This window comes from Salvelinus fontinalis, chromosome 14 (assembly GCF_029448725.1).
Source record: "Salvelinus fontinalis isolate EN_2023a chromosome 14, ASM2944872v1, whole genome shotgun sequence".
In the NCBI taxonomy this organism is placed as follows: Eukaryota; Metazoa; Chordata; class Actinopteri; order Salmoniformes; family Salmonidae; genus Salvelinus; species Salvelinus fontinalis.
This window is the reverse complement of record NC_074678.1, coordinates 13285125-13307803: the sequence shown is the minus strand read 5'-3', so window position 1 is coordinate 13307803 and position 22679 is coordinate 13285125. Positions and strand designations below refer to the sequence as shown.

The 22679-nt window shown below is 54.0% G+C and overlaps 1 protein-coding gene across 6 annotated transcripts in view; it reads right to left on the bottom strand.

Moving 5' to 3' along the window:
* LOC129869505 (sex comb on midleg-like protein 2) overlaps positions 1 to 22679 on the bottom strand; it is a 77031-nt gene that overhangs the window by 8065 nt on the left and 46287 nt on the right. For 5 of the 6 annotated variants that reach the window (XR_008761955.1, XM_055943972.1, XM_055943970.1 and 2 more), the window contains 4 exons: positions 19809 to 19964; positions 4638 to 4763; positions 2966 to 3202; positions 1968 to 2137 (listed from right to left, as the gene is read on the bottom strand). Coding sequence is in view for 5 of the 6 variants with exons in the window: in XM_055943972.1 (XP_055799947.1) it covers positions 1968 to 2137; positions 2966 to 3202; positions 4638 to 4763; positions 19809 to 19964 (689 nt within the window). In the remaining variant the exon portion in view is untranslated. The remainder of the gene's footprint in view (positions 1 to 1967; positions 2138 to 2965; positions 3203 to 4637; positions 4764 to 19808; positions 19965 to 22679) is intronic. The other variant, XM_055943973.1, reaches the window with a different exon arrangement.

Here is a 22679-nt window from a genome sequence, read left to right as displayed (position 1 = left end):
CAGCAGTTAACACCACGGTCAGTAATAACAGCAGTTTTCCCTCTACTCTAGTGGTTATAACACCACGGTCAGTAATAACAGCAGTTTTCCCTCTACTCTAGTGGTTATAACGCCACGGTCAGTAATAACAGCAGTTTTCCCTCTACTCTAGTGGTTATAACTCTATGGTCAGTAATAACAGCAGTTTTCCCTCTACTCTAGTGGTTATAACACCACGGTCAGTAATAACAGCAGTTTTCCCTCTACTCTAGTGGTTATAACACCACGGTCAGTAATAACAGCAGTTAACACCACGGTCAGTAATAACAGCAGTTTTCCCTCTACTCTAGTGGTTATAACACCACGGTCAGTAATAACAGCAGTTTTCCCTCTACTCTAGTGGTTATAACACCACGGTCAGTAATAACAGCAGTTTTCCCTCTACTCTAGTGGTTATAACACCACGGTCAGTAATAACAGCAGTTTTCCCTCTACTCTAGTGGTTATAACACCACGGTCAGTAATAACAGCAGTTTTCCCTCTACTCTAGTGGTTATAACGCCACGGTCAGTAATAACAGCAGTTTTCCCTCTACTCTAGTGGTTATAACACCACGGTCAGTAATAACAGCAGTTTTCCCTCTACTCTAGTGGTTATAACACCACGGTCAGTAATAACAGCAGTTTTCCCTCTACTCTAGTGGTTATAACACCACGGTCAGTAATAACAGCAGTTTTCCCTCTACTCTAGTGGTTATAACACCACGGTCAGTAATAACAGCAGTTTTCCCTCTACTCTAGTGGTTATAACACCACGGTCAGTAATAACAGCAGTTTTCCCTCTACTCTAGTGGTTATAACACCACGGTCAGTAATAACAGCAGTTTTCCCTCTACTCTAGTGGTTATAACGCCACGGTCAGTAATAACAGCAGTTTTCCCTCTACTCTAGTGGTTATAACACCACGGTCAGTAATAACAGCAGTTTTCCCTCTACTCTAGTGGTTATAACACCACGGTCAGTAATAACAGCAGTTTTCCCTCTACTCTAGTGGTTATAACGCCACGGTCAGTAATAACAGCAGTTTTCCCTCTACTATAGTGGTTATAACTCTATGGTCAGTAATAACAGCAGTTTTCCCTCTACTCTAGTGGTTATAACACCACGGTCAGTAATAACAGCAGTTTTCCCTCTACTCTAGTGGTTATAACACCACGGTCAGTAATAACAGCAGTTAACACCACGGTCAGTAATAACAGCAGTTTTCCCTCTACTCTAGTGGTTATAACACCACGGTCAGTAATAACAGCAGTTTTCCCTCTACTCTAGTGGTTATAACACCACGGTCAGTAATAACAGCAGTTTTCCCTCTACTCTAGTGGTTATAACACCACGGTCAGTAATAACAGCAGTTTTCCCTCTACTCTAGTGGTTATAACACCATGGTCAGTAATAACAGCAGTTTTCCCTCTACTCTAGTGGTTATAACACCACGGTCAGTAATAACAGCAGTTTTCCCTCTACTCTAGTGGTTATAACGCCACGGTCAGTAATAACAGCAGTTTTCCCTCTACTCTAGTGGTTATAACTCTATGGTCAGTAATAACAGCAGTTTTCCCTCTACTCTAGTGGTTATAACACCACGGTCAGTAATAACAGCAGTTTTCCCTCTACTCTAGTGGTTATAACACCACGGTCAGTAATAACAGCAGTTAACACCACGGTCAGTAATAACAGCAGTTTTCCCTCTACTCTAGTGGTTATAACACCACGGTCAGTAATAACAGCAGTTTTCCCTCTACTCTAGTGGTTATAACGCCACGGTCAGTAATAACAGCAGTTTTCCCTCTACTCTAGTGGTTATAACACCACGGTCAGTAATAACAGCAGTTTTCCCTCTACTCTAGTGGTTATAACACCACGGTCAGTAATAACAGCAGTTTTCCCTCTACTCTAGTGGTTATAACACCATGGTCAGAAGTCACTCACGTGTTTCCTGAACAGTTCAGCGTGCGGGGCCAGGGCTGAGGGGTCGGCGTCGCTCACAAACTGCATGACCTCATCGATGGACCAGGTAGAGGGGTTCCTGCCCAACCCCACCCACCTGGGGGTCTGTCTGTCGGGGCCCGTGGGCTCGGGGCCCGTGGTGGAGCTGGCGGCTGGAGAACAGAGCAGTAAGACACGGTGAACTAGTCTACAGCTCATAGTAGCTTCAGAGATAAACAGCAGGGGAAAATGTGTCTTCCTTGAGGCAATCTGCAGATATTAGTTTTGGGGTTTAGACAGTGACCCGTGTGACGACCCTCCCACTCTGTCTGCTGTATTCTCTCTTTGTTCTTGTTTCCTTATTAGGATGTCGGTGGGCGGAGTTGGGAGGGTCGTCAGCTACATGGGAAACACCTGGGCCCACTGTCATTGGATAAATACACCACTTCCCCATTCATGGAGGAGACTCTCCATGCAGACACCTTGATAGATTTGTTTGTGTTTCTTGGTGTTTTTTTGGTTGGTTGTTTTAGCATCTTTCAACACCCTGCATTATCACATTCATGCATGCAAAACACTCACTTACACTACTGATCACTGATTACACACACCATTGTATATTATACCTAGTTACTTTATTTAATAAATATATATTTTGTTACGCCTTATCTCCACGTTGTCTCCCTTTTGTTACGGGCTATGAGCCGGTTCGTGACACCCGTTCACATACGCTGTTTGATTATGGCCCATAAGATAGTTTCTGAGCCATTTAATGTCGGATATGTTTAAATCCAGGGCTCGAAATTTGAACATTAAGATGGTATGATCTACTGTTGCCACTACGCTACTTCAAAGAGTTTGCAATGATCAAATATTCCAGAGATTTGTGTCTTCAAACAAAAGCCAACCCCATAGTAGCAACCAGACTGACATGGAGAGCATAGCAGGGTATTGGATACAGCAACACACCATGAGGACAGAGAGGCTCTGACGGGGCCTACCTTCCACTCCTCTGTTGGTGTGTGTACAGGGGAGGTCCGCAGGGTTGGAGAAAAGGCGGTGCAGTGGTGTGCTGTGGGCGCGTCCGGGGCCATGGCGTGGGTAATAGGGGCTGCTGGCCTGGGAGTGGGTGTGGTAGTCAGAAGTGCTGCGCAGCGTCTTAGGGCGTGGCGTTATGGAGTTACCCATGAAGCACTGCTCCTTCAGAAGGCTGTTCTCCTCACGGGGCAGAGTATCTGCTGGAGAGATACACATGGTCCTCTGCCTTATAAGACCCTTACTCTAACCTCTATCTGCCCAATCCCAAGATACAGTACATCCCCTTGACTTTATGCAACAGCCTTATTCTAAAATTATTGTTTTATTCCCTCAGCAATCCACACACAATTCCCCATAATGACAAAGCAAAAACAGGCAGATTTTTTTTGCAAACATAATAAAATATATATATTATTATAATATCAAGTCTTGTTGTGTATGATGCACACATGTATTTGGGGAGTTTCTCCCATTCTTCTCTGCAGATCCTCTCAAGCTCTGTCAGGTTGGATGGGGAGTGTTGCTGCACAGCTATTTTCAGGTCTCCAGAGATGTTCGATCTGGTTCAAGTCCGGACTCTGGCTGGGCCACTTAAGGACATTCAGAGACATTAAGGACACTTGTCCCGAAGCCACTCCTGCGTTGTATTGGCTGTGTGCTTAGGGTCGTTGTCCTTATGGAAGGTGAATCTTCGCCCCAGTCTGAGGTCCCGGGCGCTCTGGAGCAGGTTCTCATCAAGGATCTCTCTGTACTTTGAGCAGTTCATCTTTGCCTCGAACCAAACTAGTCTCCCAGTCCCTGCCGCTGAAAAACATCCCCATGCTTCACCGTAGGGATTGTGCCAAGTTTCCTCCAGATGTGAGACTTGGTAATCAGGCCAAAGAGTGTAATCTTGGTTTCATCCATTAGGTGTCAATTAGGTGCCTTTTGGCAAACTCAAAGCGGGCTGATGTGTGCCTTTTACTGAGGAGTGGCTTCCCTCTGGCCACTCTACCATAAAGGCCTGATTGATGAAGCTCTGCAGGGATGGTTGTTCTTCTGGAAGGTTCTCCCATCTCCACAGAGGAACTCTGGAGCTCTGTCTGTGACCATTGGGTTGTTGGTCACCTCCCTGACCAAAGCCCTTCTCCCCTGATTGCTCAGTTTGGCCGTTCTGCCAGCTCTAGGAAGAGTCTTGGTGGTTTCAAACTTCTTCCATTTAAGAATGATGGAGGCCACTGTGTTCTTTTGGACCTTCAATGCTCCAGAAATGTTTTGGTACCCTTCCCCATATCTGTGCCTCAACACAATCCTGTCTCGGAGCTCTACGGACAATTCCTTCAACCTCATGGCTTGGTTTTTGCTCTGACATGCGCTGTCAGCTGTGGGACCTTATATAGACAGGGTCTGAATACTTATGTAAATAAGGTATTTCTGTTTTGTATTTTTAATTTAAAAAAAATGTTTTCGCTTTGTCATTATGTGGTATTGTGTGTACATTGATGAGGAAAAAACTATTTAATCCATTTTAGAATAGGTCACTGATCATCAAAAGGTCTTTGCTTGTTTCTCCAACCTCTATATATGATTTGTGTTGATGTATTGGATGTGTGTAATGTGAGCCAGTAGATGGTGGTGCTGATTGGTTGATGTTACCTTCTGAAAGGTGTGCCTCTGTGCGCAGTAGTTTAGGGGAATGGGGGGCTGCGTAGGGGGACGAGTCTCTAGATAGCCGTTTAATCCCCTGGCTCAGTGATGGGGCCTCCAATGCCTCCTCCTTCACTGGAACAGACAAACACACAGGGAAGAGATGTTGTTCCAGCTACAGACCCACCGCTAGTACAGACCCACCGCTACTACAGACCCACCGCTACTACAGACCCACCGCTACTACAGACCCACCGCTACTACAGACCCACCGCTACTACAGACCCACCGCTACTACAGACCACCCGCTACTACAGACCACCCGCTACTACAGACCACCCGCTACTACAGACCCACCGCTACTACAGACCCACCGCTACTACAGACCCACCGCTAGTACAGACCCACCGCTACTACAGACCCACCGCTACTACAGACCCACCGCTACTACAGACCCACCGCTACTACAGACCCACCGCTACTACAGACCCACCGCTACTACAGACCCACCGCTACTACAGACCCACCGCTACTACAGACCCACCGCTACTACAGACCCACCGCTACTACAGACCCACCGCTACTACAGACCCACCGCTACTACAGACCCACCGCTACTACAGACCCACCGCTACTACAGACCCACCGCTAGTATAGACCCACCGCTAGTATAGACCCACCGCTAGTATAGACCCACCGCTAGTATAGACCCACCGCTAGTATAGACCCACCGCTAGTATAGACCCACCGCTAGTACAGACCCACCGCTAGTACAGACCCACCGCTAGTACAGACCCACCGCTAGTACAGACCCACCGCTACTACAGACCCACCGCTACTACAGACCCACCGCTACTACAGACCCACCGCTACTACAGACCACCCGCTACTACAGACCCACCGCTAGTACAGACCCACCGCTAGTACAGACCCACCGCTAGTACAGACCCACCGCTACTACAGACCCACCGCTACTACAGACCCACCGCTACTACAGACCCACCGCTACTACAGACCCACCGCTAGTACAGACCCACCGCTAGTACAGACCCACCGCTAGTACAGACCCACCGCTAGTACAGACCCACCGCTAGTACAGACCCACCGCTAGTACAGACCCACCGCTAGTACAGACCCACCGCTAGTACAGACCCACCGCTACTACAGACCCACCGCTACTACAGACCCACCGCTACTACAGACCCACCGCTAGTACAGACCCACCGCTACTACAGACCCACCGCTAGTATAGACCCACCGCTAGTACAGACCCACCGCTACTACAGACCCACCGCTAGTATAGACCCACCGCTACTACAGACCCACCGCTACTACAGACCCACCGCTACTACAGACCCACCGCTACTACAGACCCACCGCTACTACAGACCCACCGCTAGTACAGACCCACCGCTAGTACAGACCCACCGCTAGTACAGACCCACCGCTAGTACAGACCCACCGCTAGTACAGACCCACCGCTAGTACAGACCCACCGCTAGTACAGACCCACCGCTAGTACAGACCCACCGCTAGTACAGACCCACCGCTAGTATAGACCTACCGCTAGTACAGACCCACCGCTAGTACAGACACACCGCTAGTACAGACACACCGCTAGTACAGACACACCGCTACTACAGACACACAGGGATGAGATGTTAAAGCTAAATTCTAATAGGCACTTTGTCACCTGTCTAGGTTTAGTTACAGTGTTACCATAGTTACCCGACTTGGTGGTGCTGTAGTCCCCTGACTTGGTGGTGCTGTAGTCCCCTGACTTGGTGGTGCTGTAGTCCCCTGACTTGGTGGTGCTGTAGTCCCCTGACTTGGTGGTGCTGTAGTCCCCTGACTTGGTGGTGCTGTAGTCCCCTGACTTGGTGGTGCTGTAGTCCCCTGACTTGGTGGTGCTGTAGTCCCCTGACTTGGTGGTGCTGTAGTCCCCTGACTTGGTGGTGCTGTAGTCCCCTGACTTGGTGGTGCTGTAGTCCCCTGACTTGGTGGTGCTGTAGTCCCCTGACTTGGTGGTGCTGTAGTCCCCTGACTTGGTGGTGCTGTAGTCCCCTGACTTGGTGGTGCTGTAGTCCCCTGACTTGGTGGTGCTGTAGTCCCCTGACTTGGTGGTGCTGTAGTCCCCTGACTTGGTGGTGCTGTAGTCCCCTGACTTGGTGGTGCTGTAGTCCCCTGACTTGGTGGTGCTGTAGTCCCCTGACTTGGTGGTGCTGTAGTCCCCTGACTTGGTGGTGCTGTAGTCCCCTGACTTGGTGGTGCTGTAGTCCCCTGACTTGGTGGTGCTGTAGTCCCCTGACTTGGTGGTGCTGTAGTCCCCTGACTTGGTGGTGCTGTAGTCCCCTGACTTGGTGGTGCTGTAGTCCCCTGACTTGGTGGTGCTGTAGTCCCCTGACTTGGTGGTGCTGTAGTCCCCTGACTTGGTGGTGCTGTAGTCCCCTGACTTGGTGGTGCTGTAGTCCCCTGACTTGGTGGTGCTGTAGTTACCTGACTTGGTGGTGCTGTAGTTACCTGACTTGGTGGTGCTGTAGTCCCCTGACTTGGTGGTGCTGTAGTCCCCTGACTTGGTGGTGCTGTAGTCCCCTGACTTGGTGGTGCTGTAGTCCCCTGACTTGGTGGTGCTGTAGTCACCTGACTTGGTGGTGCTGTTGTCACCTGACTTGGTGGTGCTGTAGGTACCTGACTTGGTGGTGCTGTAGGTGTAGTTACCTGACTTGGTGGTGCTGTAGTCACCTGACTTGGTGGTGCTGTAGTTACCTGACTTGGTGGTGCTGTATTTACCTGACTTGGTGGTGCTGTAGTCCCCTGACTTGGTGGTGCTGTAGGTGTAGTTACCTGACTTGGTGGTGCTGTAGTTACCTGACTTGGTGGTGCTGTAGGTACCTGACTTGGTGGTGCTGTAGGTACCTGACTTGGTGGTGCTGTAGGTACCTGACTTGGTGGTGCTGTAGGTACCTGACTTGGTGGTGCTGTAGTCCCCTGACTTGGTGGTGCTGTAGTTACCTGACTTGGTGGTGCTGTATTTACCTGACTTGGTGGTGCTGTAGTCCCCTGACTTGGTGGTGCTGTAGTCCCCTGACTTGGTGGTGCTGTAGTCCCCTGACTTGGTGGTGCTGTAGGTGTAGTCACCTGACTTGGTGGTGCTGTAGTTACCTGACTTGGTGGTGCTGTATTTACCTGACTTAGTGGTGCTGTAGCTACCTGACTTGGTGGTGCTGTGGGTACCTGACTTGGTGGTGCTGTGGGTACCTGACTTGGTGGTGCTGTGGGTACCTGACTTGGCGGTGCTGTATTTACCTGACTTGGCGGTGCTGTAGTTACCTGACTTGGTGGTGCTGTAGTTACCTGACTTGGTGGTGCTATAGTTACCTGACTTGGTGGTGCTATAGTTACCTGACTTGGTGGTGCTATAGTCACCTGACTTGGTGGTGCTATAGTCACCTGACTTGGTGGTGCTATAGTCACCTGACTTGGTGGTGCTGTAGGTGTATTTACCTGACTTGGTGGTGCTGTATTTACCTGACTTGGTGGTGCTGTAGTTACCTGACTTGGTGGTGCTGTAGTTACCTGACTTGGTGGTGCTATAGTTACCTGACTTGGTGGTGCTATAGTTACCTGACTTGGTGGTGCTATAGTTACCTGACTTGGTGGTGCTATAGTCACCTGACTTGGTGGTGCTATAGTCACCTGACTTGGTGGTGCTGTAGGTGTATTTACCTGACTTGGTGGTGCTGTAGTTACCTGACTTGGTGGTGCTGTAGTTACCTGACTTGGTGGTGCTGTAGTTACCTGACTTGGTGGTGCTGTAGTTACCTGACTTGGTGGTGCTGTAGTTACCTGACTTGGTGGTGCTGTAGGTACCTGACTTGGTGGTGCTGTAGGTACCTGACTTGGCGGTGCTGTATTTACCTGACTTGGCGGTGCTGTATTTACCTGACTTGGCGGTGCTGTAGTCACCTGACTTGGCGGTGCTGTAGTCACCTGACTTGGCGGTGCTGTAGGTACCTGACTTGGTGGTGCTGTAGGTACCTGACTTGGTGGTGCTGTAGGTGTAGTCACCTGACTTGGTGGTGCTGTAGTTACCTGACTTGGTGGTGCTGTAGTCCCCTGACTTGGTGGTGCTGTAGTCCCCTGACTTGGTGGTGCTGTAGGTGTAGTTACCTGACTTGGTGGTGCTGTAGTCCCCTGACTTGGTGGTGCTGTAGGTGTAGTTACCTGACTTGGTGGTGCTGTAGGTGTAGTTACCTGACTTGGTGGTGCTGTATTTACCTGACTTGGTGGTGCTGTAGTCCCCTGACTTGGTGGTGCTGTAGTCCCCTGACTTGGTGGTGCTGTAGGTACCTGACTTGGTGGTGCTGTAGGTACCTGACTTGGTGGTGCTGTAGGTACCTGACTTGGTGGTGCTGTAGGTACCTGACTTGGTGGTGCTGTAGGTACCTGACTTGGTGGTGCTGTAGGTACCTGACTTGGTGGTGCTGTAGTCCCCTGACTTGGTGGTGCTGTAGTCCCCTGACTTGGTGGTGCTGTAGTCCCCTGACTTGGTGGTGCTGTAGTCCCCTGACTTGGTGGTGCTGTAGTCCCCTGACTTGGTGGTGCTGTAGTCCCCTGACTTGGTGGTGCTGTAGTCCCCTGACTTGGTGGTGCTGTAGTCCCCTGACTTGGTGGTGCTGTAGATACCTGACTTGGTGGTGCTGTATTTACCTGACTTGGTGGTGCTGTATTTACCTGACTTGGTGGTGCTGTAGGTACCTGACTTGGTGGTGCTGTAGTCCCCTGACTTGGTGGTGCTGTAGTCCCCTGACTTGGTGGTGCTGTAGTTACCTGACTTGGTGGTGCTGTAGACCCCTGACTTGGTGGTGCTGTAGTTACCTGACTTGGTGGTGCTGTAGGTACCTGACTTGGTGGTGCTGTATTTACCTGACTTGGTGGTGCTGTAGGTGTATTTACCTGACTTATTGGTGCTGTAGGTGTAGTTACCTGACTTGGTGGTGCTGTAGGTGTAGTTACCTGACTTGGTGGTGCTGTAGTCCCCTGACTTGGTGGTGCTGTAGTCCCCTGACTTGGTGGTGCTGTAGGTACCTGACTTGGTGGTGCTGTAGTCCCCTGACTTGGTGGTGCTGTAGGTACCTGACTTGGTGGTGCTGTAGGTACCTGACTTGGTGGTGCTGTAGGTACCTGACTTGGTGGTGCTGTAGGTACCTGACTTGGTGGTGCTGTAGTCCCCTGACTTGGTGGTGCTGTAGTCACCTGACTTGGTGGTGCTGTATTTACCTGACTTGGTGGTGCTGTAGTCCCCTGACTTGGTGGTGCTGTAGTTACCTGACTTGGTGGTGCTGTAGGTACCTGACTTGGTGGTGCTGTAGGTACCTGACTTGGCGGTGCTGTAGTTACCTGACTTGGTGGTGCTGTATTTACCTGACTTGGTGGTGCTGTAGGTGTAGTTACCTGACTTGGTGGTGCTGTAGGTGTAGTTACCTGACTTGGTGGTGCTGTAGTCCCCTGACTTGGTGGTGCTGTAGGTACCTGACTTGGTGGTGCTGTAGGTACCTGACTTGGTGGTGCTGTAGGTGTAGTCACCTGACTTGGTGGTGCTGTAGTTACCTGACTTGGTGGTGCTGTAGTTACCTGACTTGGTGGTGCTGTAGTTACCTGACTTGGTGGTGCTGTAGGTACCTGACTTGGTGGTGCTGTAGTCCCCTGACTTGGTGGTGCTGTGGGTACCTGACTTGGTGGTGCTGTAGTCCCCTGACTTGGTGGTGCTGTAGTCCCCTGACTTGGTGGTGCTGTAGTCCCCTGACTTGGTGGTGCTGTAGTCCCCTGACTTGGTGGTGCTGTAGTCCCCTGACTTGGTGGTGCTGTAGGTGTAGTTACCTGACTTGGTGGTGCTGTAGTCCCCTGACTTGGTGGTGCTGTAGGTGTAGTTACCTGACTTGGTGGTGCTGTAGTCACCTGACTTGGTGGTGCTGTAGTTACCTGACTTGGTGGTGCTGTAGTCCCCTGACTTGGTGGTGCTGTAGGTGTAGTTACCTGACTTGGTGGTGCTGTAGTTACCTGACTTGGTGGTGCTGTAGGTACCTGACTTGGTGGTGCTGTAGGTACCTGACTTGGTGGTGCTGTAGGTACCTGACTTGGTGGTGCTGTAGGTACCTGACTTGGTGGTGCTGTAGGTACCTGACTTGGTGGTGCTGTAGTTACCTGACTTGGTGGTGCTGTAGTCCCCTGACTTGGTGGTGCTGTAGTCCCCTGACTTGGTGGTGCTGTAGTCCCCTGACTTGGTGGTGCTGTAGTCCCCTGACTTGGTGGTGCTGTAGGTGTAGTCACCTGACTTGGTGGTGCTGTAGTTACCTGACTTGGTGGTGCTGTATTTACCTGACTTAGTGGTGCTGTAGCTACCTGACTTGGTGGTGCTGTGGGTACCTGACTTGGTGGTGCTGTGGGTACCTGACTTGGCGGTGCTGTGGGTACCTGACTTGGCGGTGCTGTATTTACCTGACTTGGCGGTGCTGTAGTTACCTGACTTGGCGGTGCTATAGTTACCTGACTTGGCGGTGCTATAGTCACCTGACTTGGTGGTGCTATAGTCACCTGACTTGGTGGTGCTATAGTCACCTGACTTGGTGGTGCTATAGTCACCTGACTTGGTGGTGCTGTAGGTGTATTTACCTGACTTGGTGGTGCTGTAGTTACCTGACTTGGTGGTGCTGTAGTTACCTGACTTGGTGGTGCTGTAGTTACCTGACTTGGTGGTGCTGTAGGTACCTGACTTGGCGGTGCTGTAGGTACCTGACTTGGCGGTGCTGTATTTACCTGACTTGGCGGTGCTGTAGTCACCTGACTTGGCGGTGCTGTAGTCACCTGACTTGGCGGTGCTGTAGTCACCTGACTTGGCGGTGCTGTAGTCACCTGACTTGGTGGTGCTGTAGGTACCTGACTTGGTGGTGCTGTAGGTACCTGACTTGGTGGTGCTGTAGGTACCTGACTTGGTGGTGCTGTAGTTACCTGACTTGGTGGTGCTGTAGTCACCTGACTTGGTGGTGCTGTAGTCCCCTGACTTGGTGGTGCTGTAGTCCCCTGACTTGGTGGTGCTGTAGTCCCCTGACTTGGTGGTGCTGTGGGTACCTGACTTGGTGGTGCTGTAGGTGTAGTTACCTGACTTGGTGGTGCTGTAGTCCCCTGACTTGGTGGTGCTGTAGTCCCCTGACTTGGTGGTGCTGTAGTCCCCTGACTTGGTGGTGCTGTAGTCCCCTGACTTGGTGGTGCTGTAGTCCCCTGACTTGGTGGTGCTGTAGTCCCCTGACTTGGTGGTGCTGTAGGTACCTGACTTGGTGGTGCTGTAGGTACCTGACTTGGTGGTGCTGTAGGTACCTGACTTGGTGGTGCTGTAGGTACCTGACTTGGTGGTGCTGTAGGTACCTGACTTGGTGGTGCTGTAGGTACCTGACTTGGTGGTGCTGTAGTCCCCTGACTTGGTGGTGCTGTAGTCCCCTGACTTGGTGGTGCTGTAGTCCCCTGACTTGGTGGTGCTGTAGTCCCCTGACTTGGTGGTGCTGTAGTCCCCTGACTTGGTGGTGCTGTAGTCCCCTGACTTGGTGGTGCTGTAGATACCTGACTTGGTGGTGCTGTATTTACCTGACTTGGTGGTGCTGTATTTACCTGACTTGGTGGTGCTGTAGGTACCTGACTTGGTGGTGCTGTAGTCCCCTGACTTGGTGGTGCTGTAGTCCCCTGACTTGGTGGTGCTGTAGTTACCTGACTTGGTGGTGCTGTAGTCCCCTGACTTGGTGGTGCTGTAGTTACCTGACTTGGTGGTGCTGTAGACCCCTGACTTGGTGGTGCTGTAGTTACCTGACTTGGTGGTGCTGTAGGTACCTGACTTGGTGGTGCTGTATTTACCTGACTTGGTGGTGCTGTAGGTGTATTTACCTGACTTATTGGTGCTGTAGATGTAGTTACCTGACTTGGTGGTGCTGTAGTCCCCTGACTTGGTGGTGCTGTAGTTACCTGACTTGGTGGTGCTGTAGACCCCTGACTTGGTGGTGCTGTAGTTACCTGACTTGGTGGTGCTGTAGGTACCTGACTTGGTGGTGCTGTATTTACCTGACTTGGTGGTGCTGTAGGTGTATTTACCTGACTTATTGGTGCTGTAGATGTAGTTACCTGACTTGGTGGTGCTGTAGTCCCCTGACTTGGTGGTGCTGTAGGTGTAGTTACCTGACTTGGTGGTGCTGTAGGTACCTGACTTGGTGGTGCTGTAGGTACCTGACTTGGTGGTGCTGTAGGTACCTGACTTGGTGGTGCTGTAGGTACCTGACTTGGTGGTGCTGTAGGTACCTGACTTGGTGGTGCTGTAGGTACCTGACTTGGTGGTGCTGTAGGTACCTGACTTGGTGGTGCTGTAGTCCCCTGACTTGGTGGTGCTGTAGTTACCTGACTTGGTGGTGCTGTATTTACCTGACTTGGTGGTGCTGTAGTCCCCTGACTTGGTGGTGCTGTAGGTGTAGTCACCTGACTTGGTGGTGCTGTAGTCCCCTGACTTGGTGGTGCTGTAGTCCCCTGACTTGGTGGTGCTGTAGGTGTAGTCACCTGACTTGGTGGTGCTGTAGTTACCTGACTTGGTGGTGCTGTATTTACCTGACTTAGTGGTGCTGTAGCTACCTGACTTGGTGGTGCTGTGGGTACCTGACTTGGTGGTGCTGTAGGTACCTGACTTGGCGGTGCTGTATTTACCTGACTTGGTGGTGCTGTAGTTACCTGACTTGGTGGTGCTGTAGTTACCTGACTTGGTGGTGCTATAGTCACCTGACTTGGTGGTGCTATAGTCACCTGACTTGGTGGTGCTATAGTCACCTGACTTGGTGGTGCTATAGTCACCTGACTTGGTGGTGCTGTAGGTGTATTTACCTGACTTGGTGGTGCTGTAGTTACCTGACTTGGTGGTGCTGTAGTTACCTGACTTGGTGGTGCTGTAGTTACCTGACTTGGTGGTGCTGTAGTTACCTGACTTGGTGGTGCTGTAGTTACCTGACTTGGTGGTGCTGTAGGTACCTGACTTGGTGGTGCTGTAGGTACCTGACTTGGCGGTGCTGTAGTCCCCTGACTTGGTGGTGCTGTATTTACCTGACTTGGTGGTGCTGTAGGTGTAGTTACCTGACTTGGTGGTGCTGTAGGTGTAGTTACCTGACTTGGTGGTGCTGTAGTCCCCTGACTTGGTGGTGCTGTAGGTACCTGACTTGGTGGTGCTGTATTTACCTGACTTGGTGGTGCTGTAGGTGTAGTCACCTGACTTGGTGGTGCTGTAGTTACCTGACTTGGTGGTGCTGTAGTTACCTGACTTGGTGGTGCTGTAGTTACCTGACTTGGTGGTGCTGTAGGTACCTGACTTGGTGGTGCTGTAGTCCCCTGACTTGGTGGTGCTGTGGGTACCTGACTTGGTGGTGCTGTAGTCCCCTGACTTGGTGGTGCTGTAGTCCCCTGACTTGGTGGTGCTGTAGTCCCCTGACTTGGTGGTGCTGTAGGTGTAGTTACCTGACTTGGTGGTGCTGTAGGTACCTGACTTGGTGGTGCTGTAGGTGTAGTTACCTGACTTGGTGGTGCTGTAGTCACCTGACTTGGTGGTGCTGTAGTTACCTGACTTGGTGGTGCTGTAGTCCCCTGACTTGGTGGTGCTGTAGTCCCCTGACTTGGTGGTGCTGTAGGTGTAGTTACCTGACTTGGTGGTGCTGTAGTTACCTGACTTGGTGGTGCTGTGGGTACCTGACTTGGTGGTGCTGTGGGTACCTGACTTGGCGGTGCTGTATTTACCTGACTTGGCGGTGCTGTAGTTACCTGACTTGGCGGTGCTATAGTTACCTGACTTGGCGGTGCTATAGTTACCTGACTTGGCGGTGCTATAGTTACCTGACTTGGCGGTGCTATAGTCACCTGACTTGGTGGTGCTGTAGGTGTATTTACCTGACTTGGTGGTGCTGTAATTACCTGACTTGGTGGTGCTGTAGTTACCTGACTTGGTGGTGCTGTAGTTACCTGACTTGGTGGTGCTGTAGTTACCTGACTTGGTGGTGCTGTAGGTACCTGACTTGGTGGTGCTGTAGGTACCTGACTTGGCGGTGCTGTATTTACCTGACTTGGCGGTGCTGTATTTACCTGACTTGGCGGTGCTGTAGTCACCTGACTTGGCGGTGCTGTAGTCACCTGACTTGGTGGTGCTGTAGGTACCTGACTTGGTGGTGCTGTAGGTACCTGACTTGGTGGTGCTGTAGGTGTAGTCACCTGACATGGTGGTGCTGTAGTTACCTGACTTGGTGGTGCTGTAGTCACCTGACTTGGTGGTGCTGTAGTCCCCTGACTTGGTGGTGCTGTAGTCCCCTGACTTGGTGGTGCTGTAGTCCCCTGACTTGGTGGTGCTGTAGGTGTAGTTACCTGACTTGGTGGTGCTGTAGGTGTAGTCCCCTGACTTGGTGGTGCTGTAGTCCCCTGACTTGGTGGTGCTGTAGTCCCCTGACTTGGTGGTGCTGTAGTCCCCTGACTTGGTGGTGCTGTAGGTACCTGACTTGGTGGTGCTGTAGGTACCTGACTTGGTGGTGCTGTAGGTACCTGACTTGGTGGTGCTGTAGGTACCTGACTTGGTGGTGCTGTAGGTACCTGACTTGGTGGTGCTGTAGGTACCTGACTTGGTGGTGCTGTAGGTACCTGACTTGGTGGTGCTGTAGGTACCTGACTTGGTGGTGCTGTAGTCCCCTGACTTGGTGGTGCTGTAGTCCCCTGACTTGGTGGTGCTGTAGTCCCCTGACTTGGTGGTGCTGTAGTCCCCTGACTTGGTGGTGCTGTAGTCCCCTGACTTGGTGGTGCTGTAGTCCCCTGACTTGGTGGTGCTGTAGTCCCCTGACTTGGTGGTGCTGTAGTCCCCTGACTTGGTGGTGCTGTAGTCCCCTGACTTGGTGGTGCTGTAGTCCCCTGACTTGGTGGTGCTGTAGATACCTGACTTGGTGGTGCTGTATTTACCTGACTTGGTGGTGCTGTATTTACCTGACTTGGTGGTGCTGTATTTACCTGACTTGGTGGTGCTGTAGTCCCCTGACTTGGTGGTGCTGTAGTCCCCTGACTTGGTGGTGCTGTAGTTACCTGACTTGGTGGTGCTGTAGTCCCCTGACTTGGTGGTGCTGTAGTTACCTGACTTGGTGGTGCTGTAGTCCCCTGACTTGGTGGTGCTGTAGGTACCTGACTTGGTGGTGCTGTAGGTACCTGACTTGGTGGTGCTGTATTTACCTGACTTGGTGGTGCTGTATTTACCTGACTTGGTGGTGCTGTAGGTGTATTTACCTGACTTATTGGTGCTGTAGGTGTAGTTACCTGACTTGGTGGTGCTGTAGGTGTAGTTACCTGACTTGGTGGTGCTGTAGTCCCCTGACTTGGTGGTGCTGTAGGTGTAGGTACCTGACTTGGTGGTGCTGTAGGTACCTGACTTGGTGGTGCTGTAGGTACCTGACTTGGTGGTGCTGTAGGTACCTGACTTGGTGGTGCTGTAGGTACCTGACTTGGTGGTGCTGTAGGTACCTGACTTGGTGGTGCTGTAGGTACCTGACTTGGTGGTGCTGTAGGTGTAGTTACCTGACTTGGTGGTGCTGTAGTCCCCTGACTTGGTGGTGCTGTAGGTGTAGTTACCTGACTTGGTGGTGCTGTAGGTGTAGTTACCTGACTTGGTGGTGCTGTAGGTACCTGACTTGGTGGTGCTGTAGGTACCTGACTTGGTGGTGCTGTAGGTACCTGACTTGGTGGTGCTGTAGGTACCTGACTTGGTGGTGCTGTAGGTACCTGACTTGGTGGTGCTGTAGGTACCTGACTTGGTGGTGCTGTAGTCCCCTGACTTGGTGGTGCTGTAGTCCCCTGACTTGGTGGTGCTGTAGGTGTAGTCACCTGACTTGGTGGTGCTGTAGTTACCTGACTTGGTGGTGCTGTATTTACCTGACTTAGTGGTGCTGTGGGTACCTGACTTGGTGGTGCTGTAGGTACCTGACTTGGCGGTGCTGTATTTACCTGACTTGGCGGTGCTGTAGTTACCTGACTTGGTGGTGCTATAGTCACCTGACTTGGTGGTGCTATAGTCACCTGACTTGGTGGTGCTATAGTCACCTGACTTGGTGGTGCTATAGTCACCTGACTTGGTGGTGCTATAGTCACCTGACTTGGTGGTGCTGTAGTTACCTGACTTGGTGGTGCTGTAGTTACCTGACTTGGTGGTGCTGTAGTTACCTGACTTGGTGGTGCTGTAGTTACCTGACTTGGTGGTGCTGTAGTTACCTGACTTGGTGGTGCTGTAGTTACCTGACTTGGTGGTGCTGTAGGTACCTGACTTGGTGGTGCTGTAGGTACCTGACTTGGTGGTGCTGTAGGTACCTGACTTGGCGGTGCTGTAGTTACCTGACTTGGTGGTGCTGTATTTACCTGACTTGGTGGTGCTGTAGGTGTAGTTACCTGACTTGGTGGTGCTGTAGGTGTAGTTACCTGACTTGGTGGTGCTGTAGTCCCCTGACTTGGTGGTGCTGTAGATACCTGACTTGGTGGTGCTGTAGGTACCTGACTTGGTGGTGCTGTAGGTACCTGACTTGGTGGTGCTGTAGTTACCTGACTTGGTGGTGCTGTAGTTACCTGACTTGGTGGTGCTGTAGTTACCTGACTTGGTGGTGCTGTAGGTACCTGACTTGGTGGTGCTGTAGTTACCTGACTTGGTGGTGCTGTAGTTACCTGACTTGGTGGTGCTGTAGGTACCTGACTTGGTGGTGCTGTAGTTACCTGACTTGGTGGTGCTGTAGGTGTAGTCACCTGACTTGGTGGTGCTGTAGTTACCTGACTTGGTGGTGCTGTAGTCCCCTGACTTGGTGGTGCTGTAGTCCCCTGACTTGGTGGTGCTGTAGTCCCCTGACTTGGTGGTGCTGTAGTCCCCTGACTTGGTGGTGCTGTAGTTACCTGACTTGGTGGTGCTGTAGGTGTAGTTACCTGACTTGGTGGTGCTGTATTTACCTGACTTGGTGGTGCTGTAGTCCCCTGACTTGGTGGTACTGTAGGTACCTGACTTGGTGGTGCTGTAGGTACCTGACTTGGTGGTGCTGTAGGTACCTGACTTGGTGGTGCTGTAGGTACCTGACTTGGTGGTGCTGTAGTTACCTGACTTGGTGGTGCTGTAGGTACCTGACTTGGTGGTGCTGTAGGTACCTGACTTGGTGGTGCTGTAGGTACCTGACTTGGTGGTGCTGTAGGTACCTGACTTGGTGGTGCTGTAGGTACCTGACTTGGTGGTGCTGTAGGTACCTGACTTGGTGGTGCTGTGGGTACCTGACTTGGTGGTGCTGTAGGTACCTGACTTGGTGGTGCTGTAGTCCCCTGACTTGGTGGTGCTGTAGTCCCCTGACTTGGTGGTGCTGTAGTCCCCTGACTTGGTGGTGCTGTAGTCCCCTGACTTGGTGGTGCTGTAGTCCCCTGACTTGGTGGTGCTGTATTTACCTGACTTGGTGGTGCTGTATTTACCTGACTTGGTGGTGCTGTAGTCCCCTGACTTGGTGGTGCTGTAGTCCCCTGACTTGGTGGTGCTGTAGTCCCCTGACTTGGTGGTGCTGTAGTCCCCTGACTTGGTGGTGCTGTAGTCCCCTGACTTGGTGGTGCTGTAGTTACCTGACTTGGTGGTGCTGTAGACCCCTGACTTGGTGGTGCTGTAGTTACCTGACTTGGTGGTGCTGTAGGTACCTGACTTGGTGGTGCTGTATTTACCTGACTTGGTGGTGCTGTAGGTGTATTTACCTGACTTATTGGTGCTGTAGGTGTAGTTACCTGACTTGGTGGTGCTGTAGGTGTAGTTACCTGACTTGGTGGTGCTGTAGGTGTAGTTACCTGACTTGGTGGTGCTGTAGGTGTAGTTACCTGACTTGGTGGTGCTGTAGTCCCCTGACTTGGTGGTGCTGTAGATGTAGTTACCTGACTTGGTGGTGCTGTAGGTACCTGACTTGGTGGTGCTGTAGGTACCTGACTTGGTGGTGCTGTAGTCCCCTGACTTGGTGGTGCTGTAGTCCCCTGACTTGGTGGTGCTGTAGTCCCCTGACTTGGTGGTGCTGTAGTCCCCTGACTTGGTGGTGCTGTAGGTGTAGTCACCTGACTTGGTGGTGCTGTGGGTACCTGACTTGGTGGTGCTGTAGGTACCTGACTTGGCGGTGCTGTATTTACCTGACTTGGTGGTGCTGTAGTTACCTGACTTGGTGGTGCTGTAGTTACCTGACTTGGTGGTGCTATAGTCACCTGACTTGGTGGTGCTATAGTCACCTGACTTGGTGGTGCTCTAGTCACCTGACTTGGTGGTGCTATAGTCACCTGACTTGGTGGTGCTGTAGTTACCTGACTTGGTGGTGCTGTAGTTACCTGACTTGGTGGTGCTGTAGTTACCTGACTTGGTGGTGCTGTAGTTACCTGACTTGGTGGTGCTGTAGTTACCTGACTTGGTGGTGCTGTAGGTACCTGACTTGGTGGTGCTGTAGGTACCTGACTTGGTGGTGCTGTAGGTACCTGACTTGGCGGTGCTGTAGGTACCTGACTTGGCGGTGCTGTATTTACCTGACTTGGTGGTGCTGTAGTCACCTGACTTGGTGGTGCTGTAGTTACCTGACTTGGTGGTGCTGTAGTCCCCTGACTTGGTGGTGCTGTAGTCCCCTGACTTGGTGGTGCTGTAGGTACCTGACTTGGTGGTGCTGTAGGTACCTGACTTGGTGGTGCTGTAGGTGTAGTCACCTGACTTGGTGGTGCTGTAGTTACCTGACTTGGTGGTGCTGTAGTTACCTGACTTGGTGGTGCTGTAGTTACCTGACTTGGTGGTGCTGTAGATACCTGACTTGGTGGTGCTGTAGTTACCTGACTTGGTGGTGCTGTAGTTACCTGACTTGGTGGTGCTGTAGTCCCCTGACTTGGTGGTGCTGTAGGTGTAGTTACCTGACTTGGTGGTGCTGTAGGTGTAGTTACCTGACTTGGTGGTGCTGTAGTTACCTGACTTGGTGGTGCTGTATTTACCTGACTTGGTGGTGCTGTAGGTACCTGACTTGGTGGTGCTGTAGGTACCTGACTTGGTGGTGCTGTAGGTACCTGACTTGGTGGTGCTGTAGGTACCTGACTTGGTGGTGCTGTAGGTGTAGTTACCATATTTACTGTAGGTGTATGTGTGGCTGAAGGGCTGGGAGCTGAAGAGGAAGTGACTCTGCAGCGTGCGACACAGCGTCTCCAGGAAGCGGAGCACGAAGGAGGCGCTGGAGGCTGAGGGCAGCTTCACCAGACGAACTCCACCATCCATCCTCACTAGGGGCAGAGGTCAGAGGTCGACATGTGGTCAAACACAGAGGTCAACACAGAGTCATTGTCAGTTGACTGGCTGACTGGTGATATGACAGGTCTGTGGCGTGTCAGGGCGGGTCTGTGGCGTGTCAGGGCGGGTCTGTGGCGTGTCAGGGCGGGTCTGTGGCGTGTCAGGGCGGGTCTGTGGCGTGTCAGGGCGGGTCTGTGGCGTGTCAGGGCGGGTCTGTGGCGTGTCAGGGCGGGTCTGTGGCGTGTCAGCGCGGGTCTGTGGCGTGTCAGGGCGGGTCTGTGGCGTGTCAGCGCGGGTCTGTGGCGTGTCAGGGCGGGTCTGTGGCGTGTCAGGGCGGGTCTGTGGCGTGTCAGGGCGGGTCTGTGGCGTGTCAGCGCGGGTCTGTGGCGTGTCAGGGCGGGTCTGTGGCGTGTCAGGGCGGGTCTGTGGCGTGTCAGGGCGGGTCTGTGGCGTGTCAGCGCGGGTCTGTGGCGTGTCAGGGCGGGTCTGTGGCGTGTCAGGGCGGGTCTGTGGCGTGTCAGGGCGGGTCTGTGGCGTGTCAGGGCGGGTCTGTGGCGTGTCAGCGCGGGTCTGTGGCGTGTCAGGGCGGGTCTGTGGCGTGTCAGGGCGGGTCTGTGGCGTGTCAGGGCGGGTCTGTGGCGTGTCAGGGCGGGTCTGTGGCGTGTCAGGGCGGGTCTGTGGCGTGTCAGGGCGGGTCTGTGGCGTGTCAGGGCGGGTCTGTGGCGTGTCAGGGCGGGTCTGTGGCGTGTCAGGGCGGGTCTGTGGCGTGTCAGGGCGGGTCTGTGGCGTGTCAGGGCGGGTCTGTGGCGTGTCAGGGCGGGTCTGTGGCGTGTCAGGGCGGGTCTGTGGCGTGTCAGGGCGGGTCTGTGGCGTGTCAGGGCGGGTCTGTGGCGTGTCAGGGCGGGTCTGTGGCGTGTCAGGGCGGGTCTGTGGCGTGTCAGGGCGGGTCTGTGGCGTGTCAGGGCGGGTCTGTGGCGTGTCAGCGCGGGTCTGTGGCGTGTCAGGGCGGGTCTGTGGCGTGTCAGGGCGGGTCTGTGGCGTGTCAGGGCGGGTCTGTGGCGTGTCAGGGCGGGTCTGTGGCGTGTCAGGGCGGGTCTGTGGCGTGTCAGGGCGGGTCTGTGGCGTGTCAGGGCGGGTCTGTGGCGTGTCAGGGCGGGTCTGTGGCGTGTCAGCGCGGGTCTGTGGCGTGTCAGCGCGGGTCTGTGGCGTGTCAGCGCGGGTCTGTGGCGTGTCAGCGCGGGTCTGTGGCGTGTCAGGGCGGGTCTGTGGCGTGTCAGGGCGGGTCTGTGGCGTGTCAGCGCGGGTCTGTGGCGTGTCAGGGCGGGTCTGTGGCGTGTCAGGGCGGGTCTGTGGCGTGTCAGCGCGGGTCTGTGGCGTGTCAGGGCGGGTCTGTGGCGTGTCAGGGCGGGTCTGTGGCGTGTCAGCGCGGGTCTGTGGCGTGTCAGGGCGGGTCTGTGGCGTGTCAGGGCGGGTCTGTGGCGTGTCAGCGCGGGTCTGTGGCGTGTCAGGGCGGGTCTGTGGCGTGTCAGGGCGGGTCTGTGGCGTGTCAGCGCGGGTCTGTGGCGTGTCAGGGCGGGTCTGTGGCGTGTCAGGGCGGGTCTGTGGCGTGTCAGCGCGGGTCTGTGGCGTGTCAGGGCGGGTCTGTGGCGTGTCAGGGCGGGTCTGTGGCGTGTCAGCGCGGGTCTGTGGCGTGTCAGGGCGGGTCTGTGGCGTGTCAGGGCGGGTCTGTGGCGTGTCAGGGCGGGTCTGTGGCGTGTCAGGGCGGGTCTGTGGCGTGTCAGGGCGGGTCTGTGGCGTGTCAGCGCGGGTCTGTGGCGTGTCAGGGCGGGTCTGTGGCGTGTCAGGGCGGGTCTGTGGCGTGTCAGCGCGGGTCTGTGGCGTGTCAGGGCGGGTCTGTGGCGTGTCAGGGCGGGTCTGTGGCGTGTCAGCGCGGGTCTGTGGCGTGTCAGGGCGGGTCTGTGGCGTGTCAGGGCGGGTCTGTGGCGTGTCAGGGCGGGTCTGTGGCGTGTCAGGGCGGGTCTGTGGCGTGTCAGGGCGGGTCTGTGGCGTGTCAGGGCGGGTCTGTGGCGTGTCAGGGCGGGTCTGTGGCGTGTCAGGGCGGGTCTGTGGCGTGTCAGGGCGGGTCTGTGGCGTGTCAGGGCGGGTCTGTGGCGTGTCAGGGCGGGTCTGTGGCGTGTCAGGGCGGGTCTGTGGCGTGTCAGGGCGGGTCTGTGGCGTGTCAGGGCGGGTCTGTGGCGTGTCAGGGCGGGTCTGTGGCGTGTCAGGGCGGGTCTGTGGCGTGTCAGGGCGGGTCTGTGGCGTGTCAGCGCGGGTCTGTGGCGTGTCAGGGCGGGTCTGTGGCGTGTCAGGGCGGGTCTGTGGCGTGTCAGGGCGGGTCTGTGGCGTGTCAGCGCGGGTCTGTGGCGTGTCAGGGCGGGTCTGTGGCGTGTCAGGGCGGGTCTGTGGCGTGTCAGGGCGGGTCTGTGGCGTGTCAGGGCGGGTCTGTGGCGTGTCAGCGCGGGTCTGTGGCGTGTCAGCGCGGGTCTGTGGCGTGTCAGCGCGGGTCTGTGGCGTGTCAGCGCGGGTCTGTGGCGTGTCAGGGCGGGTCTGTGGCGTGTCAGGGCGGGTCTGTGGCGTGTCAGCGCGGGTCTGTGGCGTGTCAGGGCGGGTCTGTGGCGTGTCAGGGCGGGTCTGTGGCGTGTCAGGGCGGGTCTGTGGCGTGTCAGGGC